This window comes from Eretmochelys imbricata, chromosome 12 (assembly GCF_965152235.1).
Source record: "Eretmochelys imbricata isolate rEreImb1 chromosome 12, rEreImb1.hap1, whole genome shotgun sequence".
In the NCBI taxonomy this organism is placed as follows: domain Eukaryota; kingdom Metazoa; phylum Chordata; order Testudines; family Cheloniidae; genus Eretmochelys; species Eretmochelys imbricata.
Genome location: NC_135583.1, coordinates 36384731 through 36404899, shown reverse-complemented (window position 1 = coordinate 36404899; position 20169 = coordinate 36384731). Strand labels below are relative to the sequence as shown.

At 45.4% G+C, this 20169-nt stretch overlaps 1 protein-coding gene across 1 annotated transcript; it reads left to right on the top strand.

Annotated features, from left to right (window-relative positions):
* The first annotated feature begins 5736 nt into the window (after positions 1 to 5736).
* On the top strand, positions 5737 to 6990 carry FOXL1 (forkhead box L1). The gene has a single exon (XM_077831481.1). The coding sequence runs from the start codon at positions 5737 to 5739 to the stop codon at positions 6988 to 6990; it is 1254 nt and encodes a 417-aa protein (XP_077687607.1).
* Positions 6991 to 20169: the final 13179 nt, after the last annotated feature.

Here is a 20169-nt window from a genome sequence, read left to right as displayed (position 1 = left end):
CACAGTCACTGTTATTTACATCTGTAGACAGACTTTTGTCAAAGAGAACAAGAACTTTTGTTTTTCTCGGTTTCTTTCCATGTGAAATAGGTCCCTGATAGTTTATAAAAGCAATCGGCGTGTTCTCCCGACTCTGGTCTGAGATGCTTGCTGGAAAAGCGAATCTAATCACCAGTTTGTTCAGATTTTGGTGAGGGTTTTTGGGTTTTTTTAAGGTCGCTTTCTTTCTTTCTTTCTTTCTTTCTTTCTTTCTTTCTTTCTTTCTTTCTTTCTTTCTTTCTTTCTTTCTTTCTTTCTTTCTTTCTTTCTTTCTTTCTCTTTTTTGCAAAAAAGGGCTTTCACCCGATCTGGATGATTGTCTCCCAGGTGGTTTAAACCAGCCAGGGGAATTGGAGCCGTGCTAAAAATAAGACAGTTTAAATCTTTAAACTGTCCAGTCACATTGCCTGGACTCTTGCTTTGCAAGAGTCATAAAGCAACAGCAAACGCCCCAAGTAGCCCACCCTAGAGTCCTCACAGAATAGCGTGGGACACTGTAGTTCTTTCCAACACGATTGACTCACGTGGCTTTATTGGGGGGGGAGGGGGGGGGCTGGATCCTACCCGACTGAAGTCAATGAAAGTTTTGTCATTGGTTTCGATGGGAGCAGAATCGGGGTGTGTTTGCTTGTGTGTTTGTGTTTTGCGTTTGTGTTTAGAGCATTTAAAGTAGTCACGTCCCTTGCAACCGTTGCTGACGATCTCATAATTCTGCCAGCCAAAATACTCCCCCATCCTCAATCATGTTTATGGTGTGACGCCACCTTCACCTGTAAGCCTCATTCAGGGACAGATTCAGCACCTGGCAGGATCGGGCCCTACAGCGTACTTGCTGACAGGTGAGGGGCCAACATAAATCCCAGCGCACCGTTAAGGAGCCGACCTATTGTAGCCTCCGCTCAGGCACCACGCCCAATATTTCAATTGTGCTCAAGTACAAACTAGCCGGGGGCCAAGATCAGCTTCTATCAGGGAAGTCGCTGTGTTGCAGAGTTCACCTCTGCTGGGCCCAGCCTTGTTTGGGGTTTATTTTGGCTAATGAGGATGGTGGGTGGACACCTAGCACTGTCAAGACGTTGTAACGCCAAAATGGCTTGGGACTTCAAATCTGCTGCCTAGTTTACTGATCCCTCCCCACTTCCCATGACCTTTAATTCATAAGAACGGCCATGCCGGGTCAGCCCAATGGTCCATCTAGCTCAGCATCGTGTCTGCCCAGAGTGGCCAGTGCCAGGCGCTTCAAAGGGAATGAACAGAACAAGGCAATTTATCGCCTGATCCATCCCCAGATTCTGTCAGTCAGCGGGTTAGGGACAGCCAGAGCATGGGGTTGACTCCCTTGGCTAATAGCCCTTGATGGACCTATCCTCCCTAAATTTATCTAATTCTTTTTTGGAGCCCAGTTATGCTTTTGGCCTCACACCATCCCCGGCAAAGAGTACCAAAGGTTGGCTATGAGTTGCGATCAGAAAAGTGTGTGTTCAAATCCAACAGCTCTTTATATTGTGTATTTCTGTTCCAGCTCTGCCAATCCAAGCAACAAACAGCGAATTTCCTTTGTGCTACAGGACTCAAATGCAGTCCGTTTAGGAACTCCCAAAAATATAACATACCCAGACAGTCAATTAAGGTCACATTCTAGTCACCTGCCAGGTTTGCACAAATATATTAACCCCCCGTTTAGCATCGCTTCCCCTTTAGCATCTCGTTGCAAGCCTCCTTCGTGTTTTATTTTTCCTTCCTGGCGTGGACTCTGGAGAACTTGAAGCCCTGAGCAGGTCGTGGAAAAAGAAATGAAAAGGCGTCAGGTAGAAAGTGCCTCTGTGAGAGGGATTCGCAGCTGTAAAAAGCTGCCGCCAGCACCCGTTTTGCATCATGCAAAGGGCAAAGTGTTTTTAGTTCTCATTTGACACTGAGCACAAACTTGACTGCTGCTCCCGTGCACCGTGGACTCAGATGCAAAGCACGAGGTGTAATGATGTCAAGGCCTGGCGATCTGGGGAATAATAACATGGGACCATATAGGTTAAAATGGGCAAGCCGGGATGCCTAAAGCGAAACACCTTGAAAAATCAGATCGTTTTACTGGGGTGCCCAAATATGGATTTAGGTGATTTACTTTAGGGCCCCAAGTGTGAACATTTTGGCTATGGGCCGTTTTGAATAACTTGCAGGGGGTACTGTGTGTGGGGGGGGAACGCTACAGATGTTACACCCCAGGCTCTGCTCCCTTCTTGGGACCACAGAAGCTGCTAATACCCTCTAGGCTGCCAAGTGTGTCTCTCTGCTAGGACAGCCTCCCTCTGTCCTGCTGCCTTGAAGGGACGCGAGGCCCGGGTGTGGGGAAGCGAAAGCACACCTCGGGGTCTCTAAAGAGCCTGGAGGAGGCCCACGTCTCGGTTCTTGTGCCCAGCAGGCAGAAAGAAAGTTCCCCGCGGAGCTTCTCGGCCACTCGCCTCCAGCCCCGGACGGTGGCAGCGAGAGCGGCTCGGATTACAGACCCGTCGATGGCTGCTCCCAAGCGGACCCTGTCAGGTCAGGGCATCCGAAGAGGGTAACGCACCCAGGGAGCGAATGAGCTGTTAGGGAAGCTCCGACTGGTGGTTTTCAACCCGAGACGAACGTCTCTTCTTCGCCTCCCCAGGGAATTGCGCGCAGCGATGTACAAAAAAGTGAGGCAAGAAACCTCTGTGGGGCCGTGTGAGCCTGTGTCTGTATCCCGGGCCCGCTGCCATCGCAGGGGAGTATTTATTATTTTAATATTTCTTGCTTGGATTTCTCAAGGAGACGCACTAGAGTCGGTGAGAATTTAAATAAAGCCCGGGGGACGGGGGGACAGGAGGGGGGGAGGCGACGTTAAACGTTGATCTCCCGTCTAAAATCTCCGCGGCGGATGTCGATAAGGTGTCAGCCGAGTGAAGGCATCTGGGCTCCGACACGGATGCGCAGAGCCCCCTTTACAAGGAAGGTTTATGTGAAATAATGTTTAACGAAGGATGCTTAGGAGAATTGATGTCTAAACTCAACCAAGGGCCACTTTTTTTTTTGTTGGCACACGCTGGATGTGGACAAACAAACAGCCCCTGGGAGCGAAAGGCGTTTGCTAATATAGATCGTCCCCCCCCCCCAGCCCTTGGCATGTGATAATTTATATCAAATAAAAGGGTTTGCGGTTTACTGACTCTCTGAAATGTGCCGAGTTCCTAGGGACTCGATTTTGTTCCCTCTGGTTTAATTCTACGAAGTAATGCCCGAAATCAAAGAGTCACAATCCTATTAATAAGCAGACTTTGTGGAAGCGAGGTCCCAATCTATAACAACAAATGAGACCATCAGAAATCCACTTTTTTTTTTAAAGTAGTTTGCAAATCCAAAGCAAGAGGATTGCTTTCTCTAGCTGTTAATCTGAACCCCTGCTGGATTCATCTGAAAATGCAGAAATCAAATCAGATTTCTTCCTTGCTTCTGATCTCCTGCTGGGCACCTAGGGGATAACCCTCAGGGAATTCCCAGCTAGCCCTTTTAAAAGTAGTGTGATGTTTATGATGCAGTAAGGGCCCCATCCTGCAGTCAGACAAAAGTCCCATTCGAGTCCATAGTTTTATCTGGGCAAGGGATACAGGATCGGGACTCTAGTTTCTAACGGCACACTTAATTTCCCCGATTACGTTTGGAAGTTACCAGTGGCGGCCAAATCCTGCTTGCTCCACTCAAACGAGTGCTGGCATTATAAGTTGATTGGCCCTCGGTCTGGGCTCGATGCAAAGCCCAGGGAAGCCATTCGAGTTTGGATCAGACCCGACAGGAGACGTGGCCCGTGCTTCCTTCTGAGCACATTTTGCTCCCAGAAGAGATGGCAGGCAAACAGCCTCTAATCAGAACAGAAACTCATGACTCAGATCTGCCTTTACACAGCTTCCTAAAAATGCTCGTATGTTAGTCAGTTTCCATGGGCCATCTCTTGCCATCGGTTTTTAGCAGATTCCCCCGCCCCACCACTGACTGTTTTAAAAACTGGGGACACAACAGGGCCCTAAGCATCTGTCCTTTTCACCCACAAAGAGAATAGCGAACTGATTGTCGACATTTCACATTAGAGGGCACGCTTAGTGGGGGTCTGTTCATCGCCCTCATTAAAGAGCTGACACCTCTTTCTGAGTCCGACTCAGCCAGTACCTTTGATTAAAATCATTACATCAGTCAATTAAAAAAAAAAAACCTGAACGTTTATACAAAAAAGAGCATCACAAATGCCTAATGTAATCACCGGCCAGCTGTGTGCACTTGTAAAGTTGTTATAATCCCCATCCTTGGTATAAACAGGAAAGTACATAATATAAAGCAACAGGCCTGCATTCACAAATACGAAACCTCCCCCTCATGCCTGCCAAGTTCGCCTTTTATGGAGCGCGGTTGCTCCTTGCAATCCCACTGTGACCCCCAAATAATAATCAAAATCCCCTTCGATTTTGGTTCCTCGAAAAGAAGGATTGCTTAACTCGCGTCCCCCTGCGTACACACGGCACTGGGGCCTGAGGTCCGAATACAGAATTTCCTCCTGCTGGATTTCACTAGCAGTGGGGGGACACTTCTCACCCTTGAGGTTAGAGAGACTATTTTAGCATCACTCTGTACAAGCGGCCTGTTCAAATGGCAGCAGACACACGATTAGAGCATACCCCGGGTTGGATCGCTTCCCCGGGCTTTTGTTTCATCTGTCTTCAGACGTGTTTTCTACTGAATCTTTGATGCAAACCTGGTTGCTTGGATGTCTATCTTGTGCGTCAGGAGCAATCCCTGCACTGATTTTGATTTAGCTCGGGTTGGTCGTGCTTTGAGCAGGAGATTGGACTAGATGACCTCCTGAGGTCTCTTCCAACCCTCATCTTCTATGACTGCAGGTTTGAAGGCAAAAAGCCAGATCCACAGCGGGTGCAAATCAGCGGAGCTAGGTTGATTTACACCAGTTGAGGATTCATCCCTGTTCTCCACTTGGAGAGAGAGAGAGACAGAGAGAGAGAGACAGACCCCTAGGTTCTTCCTTGCAGCTCCATTTAATTGCCTGGTTTCCTCCGCATTGATCCTTTCAAAAAACCAAATCCTCCTTTACCCGGGGGTTTCTGCCCCTTCTCCCTCTGAGCTCCAGCCGCCTACATCCTGCTTTGCTGACTGTGTGCTTACAGCGTCAAAGGGTGGACGTGATATTTCAAACATCAGATCAGTGCGTTTATATATTGGGTGCCCGGAAATTTTTCCAAATAAACACAGCTTGATTCAACTTGGGTGGGCAGACTTATCAACAGACTAATGCTATAAACAAATGAAGGACAAACCCGGCGAACCATTGGCTGGTACCAGAGAGACACGTGGAGGGAGCTTGGAGTTTTGTAGCAATGATATTTTAATTAATGTGGGTGGGCTGAGAACACAAGCGACTGTTTATCGGAGACAATTTATTTTCCAGTGCTAAGTCAACATATAATAGCAAACTTACAACAATTATTTAACATTTTTTTTCTTTAAAAAAAAAAAAAGAGCGATGAAGCCGGGACAGAGGGAGAACAAACTCGTTGAGGCAGGGTTGGGGTCTGAGCTCACACAAACAGCTCCCCGGTGGACTCTTGGAGGGTTTCTTCCTTGTCCTTTCGCGTCTCTGAACTGCCAGGGGAAAGACCCGGAGCGAAAACCACGTCCGCGATGAGCCACGTTTTCGGCAGCCATCTACCTCCAATGAGCAGCCCGCTAAATGGCTCCTCCATGGTCTATCTGTACGGGGCCGACAGGGCTGGGCTGCCTGCTGCTTTAGGCTTCGCATCCACTAGCGTGATCTCCAGGCAGGAACCTCCCCAGAAGCCTCCTTACAGCTACATCGCTCTCATTGCCATGGCCATCAAGGAGGCTCCAGACCAGAAGGTGACTCTCAACGGCATCTACCAGTTCATCATGGAGCGGTTCCCTTTCTACCACGACAACAGGCAAGGCTGGCAGAATTCCATCCGGCACAATCTCTCCCTCAACGACTGCTTCATCAAGGTGCCCCGGGAGAAAGGCAGACCTGGCAAAGGCAGCTACTGGACCTTAGACCCCCGGTGCCTGGATATGTTTGAAAACGGGAACTACCGGCGGAGGAAAAGGAAGCCCAAAGCCTCAGGATCCCAGGAGACCAAGGGCAAAGCAGAGGCAGAGGAGGGGAAGGAGCAGCCCGCTGGCAACCGAGCTGATGTGCAACCGAAGAGATTCCGGGGGAGCCAGGCTGCATCCGCAGGAGAAGAGACCCTGGAGCCAGCCTGCGTCTCCGGGGATGCACTGGCCCCCGGAGAGGAAGGCGAGAACAAAGCGAGCTCTGTGAGATGCAACCGGGCAGCAGCAGATCCTCCTCAGCCAGAGCTGCCCCCTGCCCCTTGGGGCCATCCCGATCCATCCAGGTGCGCAGCTCCTCAGCTCCCTGCGCCTGCCTCCAAAGAGGGAAGCATTCCCGAGGGGGAAAGGGTGGAGAGCTCTTCGGAGGGAGAGGCGGAGGAGACGGCGCTGGCAGAGGCCAGGGCATGTCAGCATATACCCACCTCTGGTGCACGCCTGTTCTCCCCAAGTGCCAATCAGAGCCAGGTGGGCTCCGCAGCCGGGACAGATCAAATGCCTCCGAAAAGCTCAGAGAAGTCCAAAAGCTTCAGTATAGACAGCATCTTAGCTCACAAAACTCTCCAAACGCCAGCCAAAGGGGACGCGCAGGCAGAGGGAGGCTGGGACCCGAGCGCCTCCAAGTTGGCTTTGGAAAGCCTGCCAGCTGGATACATCAGTGGGTCGCTGGCAGCTAATGCTAATGTCTGTCCAGCTTTCAGTGCTTCCCTGATGCTCGATTCCCAAGTTCAAGGTAGATTTTATCAGATCGGGATTCCCTTTCTCTCTTATTTTCCTCTTCACTTGTCCGAGACGGTATTTAATTTTCAGTAACAAAACCCCTCCAAATGCAATTTGATATCCAATTATATATACACACGGAATTGGCTTATATATATAAAACCAAGAATGAATTACAGGGGTTAAGAATATTAGGATTTTATGGCATTTTCAACCGTTTCTTTCTCAGCAGATTTCTTGACTAGATATTTTTTCTTCCAAATATACTTTAAGGTAACTTTTTTTTACCTTGGCTGTAACAAAAATATCACAAACAGTACAGCAGCCTGATGGTTTATTCTTGCCATCCATCATGCATTTAAGACCTGTTTTTGTCCAAGTGCTTTGCTTTCACGTTAAAAAACAACCCCCCTCCATGCACCCCAATGTAATCATGTGTTTTTCTTGTGCTTGTGTTATTGTGCAGTGAATACATATATTTCCCCGCACACATATATACAATTGCTGCGACGCTGCCTAATAAACCCCAACCTGGTAATTTAAATAAACCGAATAGATACAAGACAGATCATATGCGCTAAAAATAGTCACAGATGGAATTTCCTTCGGTACAATCCTGCTTGCTTGGAATCAGCACCCTATACAATTCATGGCGTGAATTCAAGCTGGTTTACTGCATAGTGCTTGCCTTTTTAGTGTACTTTGGTAATGTCTGTGTCACTGAGGCCGGTTACAGAGAACACCCGATTTTGAATGATGTGGAATGGAGAAACTGCAATGTTTTATATATGGAATCCGATGCTCTAAACATAAAACCACACGGATCACAATAATATACATTATCTTGGCGTTAGCTTGTTACAAACTGGACGTCTACCAAGAACAATCAACTCACCCTGTCCCCGTAGGTTTTTATTTTCTCCTAGATGAGTTATAGACCAGAGCATTTTTTTTTTATTCTTTCAAAAAATATTGAGGCTTTCTTTGTATATTAGCGGGCAAATGCCCTTTGGAAATCTTTTATATCATCAGCTTTCATTATGAAGCCGAACCTATATTCAATAAAGTATTTTGTTCAATGATATGGCTGATTATTTAAAAATCACCCCCAGTTCATGCTGCCTAAAGGAATGTTGGGTTTTGGGGAGGGAGGGGAGTGGCGGGGAGGGAAGAAGGGGAATAAGACGCTGTAAAAACGTTAGAAGAGATGCATTTTTACAGGACTATTAGTATTTAATTCTCAGAGGCTGCTTGAGGAACAGTAGTAGCTTAGAGAGAACTTAATTCTACGCATTTAACTGTCCAGTGCATGAGAGGCTGAAGAAGGGCTCAGGGAAATTGTTTTCGGACAACAGAGTCAACATGTCCCGCACACAAAGCGGAGTCTGTCTTTAAATAAACCCCTTGACCGGTGACTGCCCGGGAAGAGCTGGGTTTGTCGATACAGCTCTGATTCAGACTCCTTCGCCATTCCCCACAGAATGGTCTGGGGTTTTCTTTGAAATGTCCGAGCAGCTCCTGATTCCGGGGCTGTTTGCATTTCGTCCTGGAGTTCAGGAGCTGAACACCCAGAATCTGCAAATAACTCTCAGCTTATCTGATGTGGGAAAGTACAAAAAGTCAGGGAGCCGTGGGAGGTAGTGCTGACCTAGAGAGAGGGTTAGCTACATTTTTAAACTAACATATACATCCAGTGTACAAACCTTTTCTCTAAAAATCTCAAAACCCACCGAAAAGTCGCTTTTTATGCCTGTCATTGAATGGCAAAAAGGGATTTCAGGTAAGCATGACAACTTGTTTATTTATTTATTTTAAAACCCTACCGAGTATGATGCCAACTGTAGATAAAGCTGTTCCAAAAATGTATGGCACTGTCTAATCCAGTAGTTCACAGGGGAACCATTACAACTGTGAAGGAATTACAGCCACCACAGATCTGTAAAATGCAGACACAGTAGTGTAGCCAAGGATAAACTGGGTTGACTCTCTTCTCATTTGGGCAACATGGAGTTTAGTTTAGTTTACCCACTTTTTTTTAAACACGTCAGCCTGGATTTAGGTAAGGTTAGTTTGCCCACTTCTTTTTAACCAGGACATCCCCACAGTATTTCACTCTGATCCCTTGAGACTGAAAGGGTTAATATTTTTACTTTCCCACTTTGTCGTCTGATTTGCTGTTCACCTGTGTAACTCGATGCAGGTATTACAGCAAACTCAATCGATGGCCATCTTGTGAAGCGATGGCGGATGACATCACGGAAGTCTTTCAGGGCTCAGGGGTGGTGATGCCATTCTTAAGCGGCACAAAAGAGCCAGGCCGATGCCTGTAGCAATTAGGCCTTGCACAGTTCTGACTCAGCCGTAGCTCCCACTGCAGTCAAAGGCAGTTTCACATGTGTATGAACTGAGGAGGCATTCTGTTCCACCCATGGAAGTCAATGGGTGTTTTGCCTTTGGCTGAGATGGGAATGGGATCCATGGGAAAACAGGTATTGCCAGACCAGATCAGTGGTCCATCTAGTTCAATATCCTGTCTCCAGTGAACTCCAGTATCAGATGCTTCAGAGGAAGGTGCATGGCGGACAATTATGGAACAACCTGCCCATATGGTAATTTCCCCCCTAGTCCCCTCACTTAGCGGTTGGTTTATGCCCTGAATCATGAGAGTTCATATCTCTAAAAAAAATCCAACCAACCAAACCAAACCAAACCCAAAAACCTCTAGCCGCTGTAACTAACTCTCAATGTTCTTATTAGCCCTATCAATGCTTAATCTGAAAGGTTCCTATATTTTTTGTAGTGTGGGCCCCCTCTCAGTAGAGAGATCCTCTAATGGGCCCTCCTCCAAATCAGGCTGCATATCAAGATTAGGCAACATCCCACCTCTAGGAGCTACAGTAATTCTCCTGGGGTGGGGGTGAGGGGGGGAAGTGATTGTCTTTGGTGTAGGACTGAGAATTGCCACACACAGAAATATCCTACCCCACCCACTCTTACACAAACTAAACATCCCCACCAATAATCAATTCCATTTCACTCTCTTCTTGGGTTTTCAGTCCTATCTCTGCCCCTGGCTCCCAGCCTACTCCCTTGGCCTCGTAGCCCTCTAGTTCTGCGGCTCTTCAGCACTCAGTCTAGGCCCCACGGTACCCACTTTTATCCCAGTTCCTTTCCCTCCAGCATATGGTGTATCTGGGTGTGACGGGGTAGGTGGCTTCTCTTTGGCTTTGAGAGAATGAAACAGCAGCCCCTTTGATGAAAGAGCAGCCTCTAGTGGCAGATCCACCATTTTCCTTCCTTCTACAGGTGTCCTGGCTGGAGTGGATCAGGGCTGTTAAGCCAGCAACCCAACTCTTTGTGGAGAACAGAGAAAGATTTTGTGGACCACTGCTTGTCTATGGACCACAAATTGGAAACTGCTAGGCAAATCCTTTGTCAAATCCAGCAAAGCTGTGGGCCCCACTGATATTTTTTAGAATGGAGTTCCACAGGTTAACTGTGAGTTCTGTAAAAGAGATTGCTTCCTTTCATTGTTTAAAATGACCTTTCTTCCAGTGCTGTGGGCCGTCCCTTTGCCCTTGTATCCTGAGAAAGAATTAAGAAATGTGGCTGAGTTATTTTCTCTGTGCCAGTGAGTACATCTGGGCTGAGCCACAGTCAGGTGGTCATCTTAATGGCTGAAAATGAAACTAGAATTTAGCCCAGCATATACAGTAGGTGTCTTTTGTCCACAGGCAGATTTTTGGAGTATTGTTAATTATTATATTTTGTGGAGGTTTATTTTCTGTGGGGGGTGACATCCCCCTTTTCCCCCCTGCTGGGGGTGGAATGTGGCCAACGCACTGCTGCTGTTTTTAAAAGCTACATTGGGACTAATTTTGATCACACCTACTCTGGTGATGTCAATAGACATTCTGGTATGACACCAGTTGGAGTGAAATCAGAATGAGGCAAATTATTTTGAGCAGGAATTAGCGCTGACGGTTGACTAATGTGTGTGACAGAGAAAGCGTATGCATAATAAAGCATGATGGGCTGATAGAATTATTTATTTGTACACTCCCTTTGTATGTCATCCATTTGTACATAAGATAAGAAAAACAATAATAAAATGAGAACTATGTAATATATGCAGACTCCAATGTGAACCTATGTGCATATTCTCTCTCTCTCTCACACACAACTTGTTTATAGCTGAACATGCTATTACTACTCCAATAAGAATTCATGTTTACAAATTTTACTGTTGTCTTAAAATGTCATACAAAGATGGGCACCTTGACGCACTCCTGGAATTTGTTGTCAAAAGTTTCACACCTGTTCTATAGGCAAAGGAGCAGCTGCCAATGCTGAAAACTACCACCCACTATTTGACACATCTGTGGAATCTTCAGCCCAGAGTTCTCAACCTCTCCGGCCTGGCAATAAATTTAAGTCTGAAATACTGGGAACAAAGTAGAAAATATTCTATGACACAGAACAGAATACTCCTTATGTGGGCAGTGTATCTGTCTTTCCATTCCACTGGATAGGAATGACCTATGTCACGACTCATCAAGGTTTCATGTCTCTTGAGTTATGCAGCCACTTCTAACTTGCAGGAACACACAGAGTATACAGTGAAGTTATCTAGTTCACAGAACAACAATTTCAAACACAGGTTTCCTATAGGGAACTGCAATTTGCACATAGGAGTGCATTGCAACAATCCAGGAATTTCATTCCTTTTAAGTGGGGTTTCTCATCATTAAATACTGTGTGTGTGTTTGCTTAAAATTGGTCCCAGGGCATTTTATATATTTACATACAAATAGAAGATGTTTTGGGGCACCCTCAGTTAGCAAACGGAATGGGTGTCCTACCCTGGCTGCTTTCAAAGTGAGACAATAAAATAACAAATAATAGTAATAATAACACATATTGTATCGCACTTTTTTTTTTTTTTTACAATTTAAAATATTAGTTACTTCTTCTTTCCTTCCTATCCTAAGCAAGATACTTGGTTTCATTACATAAGATGATGTCTCTTTTCAAACCAGAAGGCCAGAAGTTTTCTGCTAATTGCTCTGTAGATGTTTATAAAGGGCATAGGAACACAGATGTTTGAGGTGGGAAGGAGCTAGCAGATTACCAAATCCATACTCTCTGCAAATTTAGGACGTAGTCCCCTGAGACACAGCACATCAGATATTAGGAAGACAGCATATTTGATTTTAGCCTAAAGACTGAGAAAAAGAGATCACAGAATTAGAGAAGTTGCAGATGGAAAAGGACTATTAGGTTATGTAATTCATCAGTCTGGCTATTGCATAATTGCTCCCTACACTTTATTTTTAGTGCTTTAGCCAGACAAGCCATTAAGTGCTTTCTTTATAATAGGCCAGACCCTTCAAGCTTTATACATGCTGAATTCCAGTGGACTTCAATATGAGTTTATTGCTTAGAGGGCTTTCAGAATGGGGCCCATTATATAATCAAGGGCACACAGGAAGTTTTGCTTGATTAAGGAGAGAACTGGCCCTGTAGAAGATAAATGCAGGGTGTGATTTTGTATTCCTTAAAGGAATTCAGGACTGGGCCCTAAATCACATTTTCAGATTGCATAGGATAAGACATTATTACTAATTGAGATAGGAGCTTGCTCCAGAGTAAAACATTGTTAATGCTCATGAAAATGCAATTTGTTTTAACCCAGCTTCAAAGCCAGTTCAGTAATGCATAAAGAATGTTTATTTACAATATAGTGGCTAAATTTAGCATAAGCTCAGTCAGCTTAAATCTTAGTGACATTTTTAGATAGTACATTGCAAATCAGGAATGCACGGAGAAATAAATAAACTTTCCCACATTTTTTGAAATCAGGTCAGGATTTGCAAGTTATTTCTTGCGTGAGTGACTTCTACAGCTTGGACAACATTATGAATAATGCATTTTTCTCACTAAAAATAAATACAAATTGCAAGAACAAAATGATAATTTTCATTATAATTTCATCACAACAATGTAGTTTCAAGGACAAAACAACAACCACTAGAGCAACAGCCAGCTATTGTTAAAAATTATGCAAAATACTAATATATCACTAATTTTCATTATTATTATTTGTTAAGCACTGAAAATGTGCATGGCACTTTACAAGGTATAATATAAAGACCTAATAAAGTCTATGCCCTAAAAAGCTCACAGTCTTATGAAAGCAGAAAATGGAGGGGAGGCCAGAGGAAGGAATACTAGAGCAGATTTTTTGGTTACGTTGCATTTGCTTCACTTGTTGTGGGCATTATAACAACAGGTATTATTCTTCAAACTCAATTAAGTAAATTCCTTTGCTTGGAGAGATGTAAATACACAAGTCTCAGATTCCTACATTCTATACTTGTAGCAGAGCTAAGGCAAGGGGTAAATTATATGACTTTTGAAAGGATATGCATTACCCAAATGAACATGGTTATGGGCGTGATCCAAAGCCAATTGTAGTCAATGGGAATTTTTCCATTGGCATCAATGGGCTTTGGATCAGGTCCTGTGTAATTCCCTTTAATGGTAATAGTGAAGCTTTCAGGCATCCCTGGTATTTTGATGGATGAATAAACTCCTTGGGCCAGATCCCCAGCTGGTGTGAATCAACATCACTCCATTGAAGTCAACAGAGCAACAGTGATTTACACCAGAGAATCTGCCCCTTTGCAATTTTTCTCTGTAGCAAAGTTCATCTGAAGGGGAGAGGATCAGAACTCACGGTAGTTCACGCCAGCTCTTGTTCACAATACTGGAACCACTAAATGCGGGTCAATCAGCTGTACAAGGACTTAAATCACATTACAGTGATCTAATTCAGTTGTACAGTGCTCAAAGTGCCAAACCAAGGTAATTTCACTGGAAATTACAACAGTCAATCCACATAGACCAAAGACACCAATTATTTTTAACGCTCTGTCCTGCTTCTCTGCCCCCACCCCCCCAGCATTGTTTTGCTGGGTATATTTTGAAGTAAGTGGTGTGACTAGGCCATCCTTATACTACAGTGTATAGTGCCATGAGCAAATAGTGCCAAGCAAATGAGTTATAGAAAGAAAAGCTAATTTGGGATTCTAGCATTTGACTGCTCCTTCACTGGTAAAGACATCAGGACTTAGACATGTAAGATGAGGCTGTGTGACATACCATGAATCTCTCTCTCTCTCTCTCTCTCTCTCTCTCTCTCACACACACACACACACACGCACACAGAATATTTAAGCAAATGTCACCTATCAGTTAGGTGCCAGGAAATTTAAACACAGTTCAGACATTGGCAAAATCCTGCTCTCTTTTGTACAAATGGAAAAAGGCATAAGAAATCTCATCTCCCGCCCCCAGTCTACCACACTGTATCCATGTGGGTAGGATAAACTCTTAGCACTGTACTGATGTTGAGCGGGGAGGGGGCTGGCTAACGTGCCTGAAGGCAATCCATAGCCTTAAAGGGGCATAAACACCTCACTTGAGGGCATGACCAAGATCTCTAGGCGCCCAGCATACACGTTGCAATTGGCAGCAGGTGCTAAGGTGGGGGGACATGCTGCTCCTTTTTAAAGGCGTGTTCAGAAGTTGCCCTCAGCCCCATTCCCTCCCCCAAGTGTTCATCCACTCTGCTGTGTAAAAGCAAGGTAATTCCTAGGCCCTCTACCTGGCAGTCTCCTTCACTCCCTCCCAGGAAAAACTTGGGCAAGGTAGAGCAGAATTCTGCCCGATATAACAGCAACATGTGCTGTTATGATTCATTATCTGTTGTGCACTGACAGCAGTAGGTTGAAATTCTAATTCCGTTAACTGGTTATGGCTGCTATAGCACTCTGAGCAAGCAAAGGGTCTCTGCCAGCAGATAAAAGTATTGCTCATGAAAGGAGCTGAGAACTTCCCCATGTCCAGCTAAACCAAGCAACTCAAGCTGGTGGAACATGGAGTGGTGCTCTAGATTTTCACCTGCTGAGGGTGACTGAGCAGCTCACCAGTTGTCCTGCTTCCTTTTGTCACTCCGGAGCCATGCAGTGATCACAGACTTGTGACAACAACCCAAGTGCTTGCCTGCTTTTGGAGGCAGTGTCTTCCTCTCAGGAATCTTCTGTGATTTGCTAGGAGCTGAGTCTTCTCTGGTGGACCTGAGCAGGTTGCCAGATTTGAACCCCCTGCATCAGAGCCTGCCAGGGAGCCTCAGGGGGCATAGATGTGGGGAAGCATAGGTGGAGGAAGAGCATACACAGCCACACCCACCTCCTTGACTGCACTCGCCCCTTCTCAGGAGTGGAGAACTGGGCCAGAGGGTAGAGTCAGCTGCTCTCTGAGGAAACTGGACAGTTCATCAGACAGGAGGAACTTTGTCAAAGAGATCCCCGCTCAGTCCTGCTTCTCCCCACCCATTACTCCTCCCAGACAGTGCCCCCATGCTCTCCTACATATTGCTATCCTCGTCCCGCATAGCCCCAGTCCCCACCATGCCCCCCAAACACATTCAGTTTTTAAAGTTGAAATGCCTAGATGTTTAGGTCTATTCACTCTGATAAACATTAACATCGAGGCCATAGGTACCCGTTAGTTGTTCAGGATGAGGGTGGAGATATAGAATCATAGGACTGGAAGGGACCTCGAGAGGTCATCTAGTCCAGTCCCCTGCCCTCATGGTAGGACTAAGTATTATCTAGACCATCCCTACAGGTGTTTGTCTAACCACTGGGCTCTGGGTGGTGAAAAATCTGTTCTGGAAAAACACATCAGGCAAAGCCAGGACTAGGATTAGATTTTAGCTCAGTGGCTTAGTCACCAACATGGCCATGCGAAAGATCAGTCTAGTTTTTGAACTGCATCCCCTCCAGTGACATTCTGGGTGTCTTAGAAGGCTGGGAACCCAAGATTCAGGTTTGATTCCCTCTCTCTCTCGGTGTCTTTCCTCAGCCATGACATGAAAATATAAGGAGACTGCAAGATACGTAGTTAAGGAAGGACATTTTGGCTGATTTAGCAGGCTGGGAACCCAACAGCCAGGTTTGATTATCTGTCTTATGCTCCTTCTCACCCCTTAAGTGTGGCAGCTCAGCAATCACAGGAGAATCATTAATAGAATAAGAAAGTCCTGTTTTGCTCCCAGGATGGAAAGGGTAAAGGGCCTAATCCAAAACCCGCTGAAGTAAATGAAAAGACTCCCATTGACCTCAATGGGCTTTGGATCCAGCCCAAAGTGAGTGAACACAGAAACTGAGGGAACATTGAATGACATGTTGTGGGCTCTGTTGGATGTGGGGATTCACCATCCACACAAAGGATCCTGTGAAGGCCACGTTCCAGTTAGCTCTCCTTTATAATGGCTGCATCAGTCAACAGAATACATAATCTGGTCTAAAACACTGAACATTCACAACTAGCTAGAGGTTTCACTTTGTGTCTGCAGAATGCTGTGTGTGTGGGCGTTTCCTTTTTTATTACGTTTGAGTTTTGTCCAGATCTTCAGCTGAATGTTTGAAAACACACTGCACGAACACTTTAATTCCTGAATCCATGGGGAGGTGGCCACCTTAATTCTTGACTACATCTCTTAAACTGCTTACTAAGTCACTGTTTTCATTAGAAAAGCAATATGTAATAATAGTTGTTACAATAATTGTATTTCTGTTTTTACATCTGTAAAGATTAACTTAAACAGTATGAGGCCCATTAAACTATTTCATGTCATGCTGCCATAAATTTCCTTCATTCCCATTGCTACTATTATTCCAGAGTAAACTCTGAGATCAGGCAGGCTGCTGCCACAGAGAGTTATTTATAGGAGCTCATTCATCAATAAAAACTTCAAAAGAAATCTGTTACTCTTCTACTGGGAAGCCAAAGAAAACTAACATAAAGACAAACCAGTTAAGAAACAAAGCGAAGGAGACCACAAGACATTTAGTTAAGGAAAATCCTGATTTCTAACAAATACCATGTAAGCAACAACAACAACAAAAAGTAATTGGCAATGTGAGTCCATTTAAGTATCTCCATTCCCATTGGATGGTTAAAATAAACTGTTAAATAGTTGTATTTATCTTGGCTCAGTCCCTCTCATTAGACTTCATGTATGTAATAGATTTGCAATCTTACAATGCTAAAGAACGTTTTTCATCTTTAGCAAATGCTAGCATTGTCTTTCTGCTTGTTTAGGCTTCTAATACTCACATTAATCATTACACTTTATTTCTATTTCTCAGTATGCCAGTGGACTAAATTGACAAGCAATAGGGATTATCTCCCCCCCCAGATTACATATAATAATATAATGCTAGTATTTAATAACTATAATTTGTTCTGTTCTATTCAGGCTCTTGTTCTATACTCATCACTGTGGTATCTGTGGTACCAGACAAATAAAAATTGAAATCAATAGGAGTTAGGTGCCTAAATACTTTGGAAAAACACTTCAGGCTAAGCCAGGCCTAGGGTTAGGCTCTAGGCCAGTGGCCTAGTGACCATCACTACCATGAGAAAGATCTGGTTAGTTTTTATATTGTGTCTCTTATAGTGACATCTGAGTGTCTTAGAAAGCCGGGAACCCAAGATTCAGGTTTGATTCCTTCTCTCTCTGTCTTACCTCGTAAGTGTGGAGCTCAGCAATGACACAAGAACCTAAGGAGACCGGAAGACATTTAGTTAAGGGGGATCTAGACCTGAGCAACTTCCAGTGTATTTTTAAATGTATTTTAATTGAACAACAGAAAATGCCATATCATGTGGGAAAGATTTTTTTCTTCTTCTAAGGCTCTGATTCTGCAAAGAGCTCCATGTGCATGGATCTCTGTTTATACATGGAGTCCCTAACAGGATCAGAGCTTAAGTAATCAATAAGATTCTGTAATGATTACAGCATCCCTGAGACAACTTGCTTGAAATTTCGCTCCTATTGGCCCTTATTCAACAAGGTAATGAAGCACATACCTAACTTTAAGCATCTGGGTAGTCCCATTAACTTCAATAAGTGCTTAAAATTAGGCATGTGCTTGCTGAATTGGAAGCCATTATTATTAATTTGGTAGTGCCCAAAGGCCCAAGACCATCAGGGCCTCATTGTGCTAAACTATGTGCAAACACACTTCCTGCTCCAGAAAGCTTAGGGTCCAATTTGACACAAGATGCAACAAGGAAGGGCTTCTTTATGTGGTTTTTGTACTGATTTGACCACACTGGTTTAGGAACTCATATTGTTATGTTAGGGCAACCCCTAGTGTGGATGTAGCTAGGCCAGTGTAAAGGTGGTCATTGGTATAACTGAATGCACAGTGTTTAGATCGGTAATCATCGAAACATTTTTTATATTGGCACAACTGACTCCACACCAGGGGTTGCACTGATGTAACTTGATTATTTCCTAAACCGGTAGAGTCATATCAGGGCAAAAACTGTGGGTAGATGAGCCATGAGAGTAACAAACCAAAGGAGGGAGGAGGAGGAGGAAGATAGCAGCCTTAAGATCACGTGAATCCAGAGAGTAGCGAGGTGCACCACTAGATGGTTCTAAATCATTACAAGAAAAAAACCCCAGCATCTAGCCCCGAAAGGTGCGAAACCCAGCCATCATTCGCTGGCATTGCAGCAGAGGTGCATTCGACGGGCGGGAGAGCAGTAGTATAGTGGTTAATTCAAGGAGGACATTCATTGTGTAAAGGGCAGCATGGAAGAAACAGACATTTGTGGGAGACATCTGTAAGGTCTCCCGTGTAGCTGCTTTTTGCCTGCAGAAGAGAGCTCTCCTGCTGGCATAATTAAACCTCCCCTAACGAGCGGTGGTAGCTATGTGGGCGGGAGAGCGTCTCCCACTGGGGTAGCACTGTCCACACCAGCACTTTTGTCGGTGAAAACGTATGTCAGTCAGGGGTGTGGTTTTTTCACATCCCTGACCGACAAAAATTTGACTGACTAAAGATCTAGCCTTAGGCCTTGTCTACGCTGCACTTCCGGCATTAAAACTTTTGTTGGTCAGGGGAGTGAAAAGAACGACAGAAGTTTTAACAATGAAATGTGCCGGTGTGGACAGCGCTTCGTCGGCGGGAGCCGCTCTCCCATCGACGGCGCTACCATCCCTGGTTGGGGGTGGTTTTATTTTGTCACCAGGAGATCTCTCAGGTGACAAAGAGCCGCTACGCTGCGTGCCTTACAATGGGGCCCTGGCACTGCTGTGCCGTTGTAGGGTGCGCAGTGTGTGTGTGTGGGGGGGGGCGATGCCAGTGGGCGAGAGCCGCACGGAGCCATGTGCGTGCCTCCGCCCAGGAGCCGGACCTGCTGCTGGCCGTTTCTAGGGCACAGCATGGTCTGCAGTGCCAGGACAGGCAGGAAGCCTGCCTTAGCACCCCTGCTGCGCCGCTGACTGGGAGCCGCCCGAAGTAAGCCCACACCCCAACCCCGTGCCCCAATCTCCTGCCCCAGCTCTGAGCCCCCCTAAAACCTGGGGCCCCTTCCTACACTCCAAACCCCTCATCCCTGGCCCCATCCCAGAGCCTGCACCCCCAGCCCACGGCTCTGACCGCCTCCTGCACCCCCACCCCCTGCCCCAGCCCTGAGCCCCCTCCGACACCCTGAACCCTTCATTCCCGGCCCCACCTCACAGCCCTGACTCCCACACCCGAACCCTCTGCCCCAGCCCTGAGCCCGTCCCACACCGCAAACCCCTCATGCCCAGCTCCACTGGGTCACGAGCATCAACAATTTTCTTCAGTTGGGTTGCCAGAAAAAAAGTTTGAAAACCACTGGTCTAGAAAGTCAGTTATTTCCCTAGATATATTTCTATTTTTAAAAATTCTCATTTAAGCCTCTCTCCTGGCTTTAATCTTTTCCCTGCTTTACTCTCTCAGCCTCTAATGATTTAACCTCTCTCTCTCTCTATTTACCCAGTTAGCTATCATCACACTATCTTCTCCTTTTCATACAAACACACACACACGCTATCCGCTCAACCCTAATCCAGTTCAGAATGGGCACTTGACCTCACTGAAAATAGTACTTCGTAGGAAAACAGATTTTTTTCCACCCAGGTGGCTCAGCGGCCTCAGTTCTGCATCAGGATTTTTGACTTGCTTGTCACTCTGAGCCTAATGATGAATGACAGCGACCTTATAACCTTTCAAGTTCACCAGAGTTCAAAACTCCAGCACACATCACATTACAGCTCAGCTAAAGTCACTATAGCATCACTCCTCCAGATTTTTACACTAGGATATTAGCATCCAGCCTTGTAATGAGATATGCTATTTCCATAATTTATCTTCCTTG